The sequence below is a fragment of the Dryobates pubescens genome, unplaced genomic scaffold (genome assembly GCF_014839835.1).
Source record: "Dryobates pubescens isolate bDryPub1 unplaced genomic scaffold, bDryPub1.pri scaffold_64_arrow_ctg1, whole genome shotgun sequence".
NCBI classification, from domain to species: domain Eukaryota; kingdom Metazoa; phylum Chordata; class Aves; order Piciformes; family Picidae; genus Dryobates; species Dryobates pubescens.
In genome coordinates, this window is record NW_026530784.1 from 56,502 (window position 1) to 61,637 (window position 5,136).

The window sequence follows — 5,136 nt, forward strand, 5'->3', positions numbered from 1 at the left end:
TTGCGGGCTTTGCAAACAGTCCCTCTGCAGTCTTCTTGTAGCCCCCTTCAGGTACCAGAAGATCACTCTTCAGTCTCCCCAGTCTTCTCTTCTCCTCTTCAGGCTGAACACCCCCAGCTCCCTCAGCCTGTCCTCACAGCAGAGCTGCTCCAAACCCCTGATTACTTTTGTGTCCCTCCTCTGGACCCCCTCCATCAGGTCCATGTCCTTCGTGTGTTGAGGCCCCCAGAGCTGGCTGCAGTGCTGCAGGTGAAGTCTCACCAGAGCAGAGCAAAGTGCCAGGATGCCCTCTGTCCATCTCTGGTCATGCTGCTTTTGGTGCAGCCCAGGCTGCCCTTGGCCTCTGAGTTGCAGTCTCACCCTGTCTGTTCCTGTCCAGCTTCTTGTCCACCAGCATCCCCCAGTCCTTCTCTGCAGGGCTGCTTCCTATCCCCTCCTCCCCCAGCCTGTACTGATTGTGAGGATTGTCCCAGGCCAGGGGCAGGACCCTGCCCTTGCTCTTGTTGAACCTGAGGAGGTTGCCCTGGGCCACCTCTGCAGCTTGTCCCCTTGAGCTCCTCCAACTTGTTCTGCAGGGTATTGTCTTAGGTTTAAGGAGCCAGAGAGGCTCTCTTTGAGCCATGTGAAAGGAGTAGATGCGAAGCTCTGCCCAGAGGGTTGGCTAGAATTGGGCAGTTTCCATGGCTGTGCTGTTCAGAGCTGCATCCTACAGTGCAAAGCATCAAATCCACAACAATCCATAGTGTGCCTTGGCCACATGACCCAACCTACCTCCCTAGGCCAAAGCTCCCTCCAAGGCTCCACCAAACCAGGCCAGAACCCCAGGCCCCAAATGCCTTCCCCCTCCCCTATGCCTCTCTGCCCCTCCTCCCCCATACCCAAGAGATGCAGTTACAGATTCTGGTAGGCAGCTCCCAGGTGAGCCAGGCTGCTCCAGGCCACATTTGGCAGCATTGCCAAGGCCTCAAAACTCCTCTGTAGAGAGAGATCACAGAAGATGTTCCTGGGAGCAGAGGGGAAGGGAAAAGGAGGTTGGAGAGCCTGTGCTGTTCCTTTATAAAGAGTGGGTTCAGGCCTTGTGGGAATGAAATAAGATAGATGACACTTTCTGATGTACCTCTGGACTCTGCTGTCCCTTCTGGAGGTCTCTACTCTCTGCTGTAAGACATCCCAGTGCCTTCCACCCACCCACCACAGGGATTCTCCTCCATGCTCTCATCCAGGGGCTTCTGTTGGGGGGACTCTGGGAGGTCAGCAAGTGAGTGGGGATGGAGCAATGGATGGGAAGATGGAGGGTGAAGGCTGCAGGGGGTGGGAGGGCATTGTTCAGCAGCTGTATGGCTCTGCCTGGCTTCTGCCTTCAATGGTGCTGGCAGCAGCTGACCCCAGAAGCTCAAAGCCCCAAACCCTGCCTGGCTCAGGACAGTCCTCCTACACCTCCTGACATCCAGCACAGCCCAAGCAGGCACTCAGGTCTCCTACCCACACAGCCCAGCCATACCCCATGGCAGGACTCACCTGAGGCCTGCCTCCCTCTCTGTCCCCCTTCCTGTCATCAGTTGCTGCATGAGGTAGCTTCAGGGTCCCTCCCCAGCCCTCATCTGTAACCCCCTCTTGGCTTGGTGCTATTCTTTCAGCCCTCCAACTTATCCTAGCCTTTAGTCTCAGGCCCCTTCCATTCTTGTGCTCCTGGTTCCAGCCCAGTTCCTTGGATGCTTCCTCAGCCACAGCATTTCCACTCCACCCTTCCAGCTGCAGTGGCAGTGGAAGTAGGGGACACAGGGCCATGGCACAGCCAAGGCAGCAGGGACATGGATGGGCTGGGAATGAGGAATTAGGCCTTGTCCTCCCAAAAAGGGGAGAGGGTAGAGGGTACAGTTCTCATGTAGCAAATATATGTGCAGGGAATGCCAGGATCTGGCAGCATTTGAGGAGCTGAAAGGAGTGAATTGTGTTGCAGCTCTGCATGTGTCTGCTGGGGATGTGGAGGGGCAGCTCCAGGAGAACCGCAAAGAGTAAGCTGAGAGAAATGGTCAGGGAGAGAAGGAAGCCAAAACCCTTTCCACTGAGTCTCTTTGGGCTGCAGGTGTGTGAAGGGTGCTGGAGGGATCAGGTTTGGGCAGGAGACAGAGACTCCTCCAGCATCCCAGTGAGGGCTGAAGAGGTTTAGCAAGAATCTGAGCAAGTCCCTTCCCCCTTTGCTGCATCTCCAGACATCATGAACCTCCCTTAGTGTGTGTCCTGAGGGCTGCTCTGATCTCTTGGAGAGTGGGCAGCAGAGAGGTGTGTGCAAGGCAGAGGTGAGCACAGAGTGTGTGTGGTGGGGGCAGGGCCAGGGAGGAGAGGTGGGTCCAGAGCAAGATCTGCTGACAAGTGCAGCTGCAGGCAGCAGAGCCCTGGGCAGGCTGTGGGAGGAAGCTGCAGGCCCGGCCTGGGAAAGGCTGTGTGGAGGCAGCTGTATTGTGGTGCTGCCCTGTAGCTGTGTGCTGGGGGCTGTGTGTGGGGCAAGGAGCTGAGTGTGTGCTTGTTGAGGCCTCCCATCTTGAGCAGCCCTAGCTGTGTGCTGTGCCTGTGCTGCTGGGCTTGGGAGCTGTGCCCAGTAAGGCTGAGCTGCTCTGCCTGGTCCTGGGCCGTGCTGAGCCATCCCTTTCAGGTCAGTGCTCTCCTCTGAGCCCTTTGGTTCTCTCTGGCAGGGTCTGAGTTCTCTGCATCAGCCCTGCCTTCTGTGTGCTGGGGAAGAGCAGAGTTTGCAGATCTGCCCCTTGGAGCAGCCCAGCAGTTGAAGAACCCTGAGTGGGGCAACAGCAGGACCCCAGGTCCCCAGGTCAGCCCTCAACCTCCTCCAGCCCCTCCTGCCCACCACATTTCACCTCTCCAGGGTCTCTGAGGGACATCAGTCTGGGAGCTCCCCAGGCTGTTTGGGGTCAGTTGTGTGGCAGGTCGTGATGTTTGGGGTTGGAATGTGGAAAGTGGTGGAAGAAGGTTGGGGGTGGTTTGGTCTTCCTGAGTCATTATCTGAGCCAGTAGAGATCGAAGGGCAGGGCCTGGGCCAGAAACCACCCTGCCAATGCTGCCAGGCTTGAGGAGAGTGGAACAAGACCACTTGCGATCTCAGGGTACCTCAGGACACAGGTCACAGGAACCTGGGCTCTCAGCACAGATATTAGAGGCCTAAGCCTTTCTTCTGTGGAAGAAACTGAAGGTTTGAAGTCCCCTCTGCATTCTTTCCTGCAGCTGGGTGTTGGGAGGTGTTGGGAGTCAAGGACTGTAATGACCCAGGCAGGATCTCAGCATTTGAGGTCCTGGGCTCAGGTGCTTCCATCTTCCCTATTGCACAGCTGTGACCCCTTCCTGCCACAGTATGGCCTCACAGAAGGACCCAGACAAGAGCTGGGAGGAGAAGGAGCATCTAGAGATCAATTTCGAGCATCCCACGTGCATACCCAAGGGAGAAGATGAGGAGGAAGAAGTGGACTGGATGGAGGATGCTGCTGCTGATGTGAATGGTGACTATGAGGAGGATGAGTATGAAGAGGAGGATGACTATGAAGAGGAGGCTAGTGATGAGGATGAAGGTGACCAAGTTGAGGAGGAGAAGGAATGTGCAGAGGAGGGTGAAGCCAGAACAGGCCCCTCAGTGCCACCCAAGCAGCTGAATTGGTGCTCTGAGTGTGGGCAGAGCTTCCCATGTGGCTCAGAGCTGGTGAAGCACCACTGCCCCCGCCCTGGCCCCCGGCCCTTCATCTGTGGTGACTGTGGCAAGAGGTTCAGACAGAGCTCCATCCTCATCCGACACTGCCTGACCCACACTGGAGAGAAACCTTTCACTTGTGCTGACTGTGGCCACAACTTTAGACAACGCTCTGAACTCACAATCCACCGCCGCATCCACACCGGGGAGAAGCCTTACAGCTGTGCTGATTGCGGTCAGAGCTTCAGACATAGCTCTGCCCTCACCAACCATCGCCGTGCCCACACTGGTGAGAGGCCGTACAGCTGTGATGACTGCGGCAAGAGCTTCACTCGCATGTCTTCCCTCTGGCAGCACCGCAGTGTGCACAGCAGTGAGAAGTCCTTCACCTGCAGGGACTGTGGCAAGAGCTTCAGTCGCAGTTCCACACTCATCATCCACCGCCGCATCCACACGAGAGAGAAACTGTTCCCCTGTGCTGAGTGCGGCAAGAGCTTCACCACGAGCACTTTATTGATCCAGCACCAACTCATCCACAGAGGTGACAAACCATACTGCTGTGCCCACTGCGGCAAGAGCTTTGGCCGCAGCTCCGACCTAACCAATCACCACCGCACACACACAGGAGAGAGGCCTTACAGCTGTGCTGACTGTGGCAAGAGTTTCACTCAGAAATCTTCTCTCACCCGGCACCGCAGTGTGCACAGCACTGGGAAGTCCTTCACCTGCAGGGACTGTGGCAAGAGCTTCAAAACCACCTCCAGTCTCACCATCCACCGCCGTGTCCACACCGGAGAGAAGTTGTTCCCCTGTGCTGAGTGCAGCAAGAGCTTCACCACGAGCACTGCGTTCATCCAGCATCAACTCATCCACAGCGGTGACAAACCGTACAGCTGTGCCGACTGCGGCAAGAGCTTCACCTGCATCTCCTACCTCTCCAGGCACCGTCGTGTGCACATGGGTGAGAAAGCTTTCACCTGTGCTGACTGCGGCCAGAGCTTCAGCAGCAGCTCCTATCTAACCAAGCATCGCCTCAGCCACACCAGTGGCCAGCCCCCAGAGCAGGGGAGGTACAAATAGATCTACCCAGGGTCTAGTGGGGTAATCATGGTCCCCTGAGAAGGTTTTTCCAGCACCAAAATCATCTCTTCTTCCTCTGCATTTCTCAGAGGTTAGGGGCTCCAGCAGGAACAAACACCTTCTGCCCTTTTGAACACCAATTATTGCTGATGAGAACAATTGCAGTGCTTAGTCAGCACAGCCATTGGAGCTGGGGTGAGCTTTGCCAGGGTTTGGTTCTTCCCCCTTTGTGTCTCCTTGGGCTAAAAAAGTCTCTGTCCATTGCCCAGTTGTGTCAATAAAAATCCCAAACTCACCAAATCCTCTTTGTTTGCTTTTATTGTAGACTTTTGTTGCCTAGGAATGGGGCTTGAGCTGTGTGCCCT

At 56.1% G+C, this 5,136-nt stretch overlaps 1 protein-coding gene across 1 annotated transcript; it reads left to right on the forward strand.

Annotated features, from left to right (window-relative positions):
- Positions 1–3,361: 3,361 nt before the first annotated feature.
- Positions 3,362–4,776, forward strand: LOC104303071 (zinc finger protein 501). Its single transcript, XM_009903650.2, has one exon. It carries the CDS (start codon positions 3,362–3,364, stop codon positions 4,769–4,771), a length of 1,410 nt encoding a protein of 469 aa, XP_009901952.2. The 3' UTR covers positions 4,772–4,776.
- The last annotated feature ends 360 nt before the right edge of the window (positions 4,777–5,136 follow it).

Coding starts and splice junctions, on each gene's coding strand:
- LOC104303071 (XM_009903650.2), top strand. CDS start 3,362: ATGGCCTCACAGAAGGACCCAGACAAGAGCTGGGAGGAGAAGGAGCAT.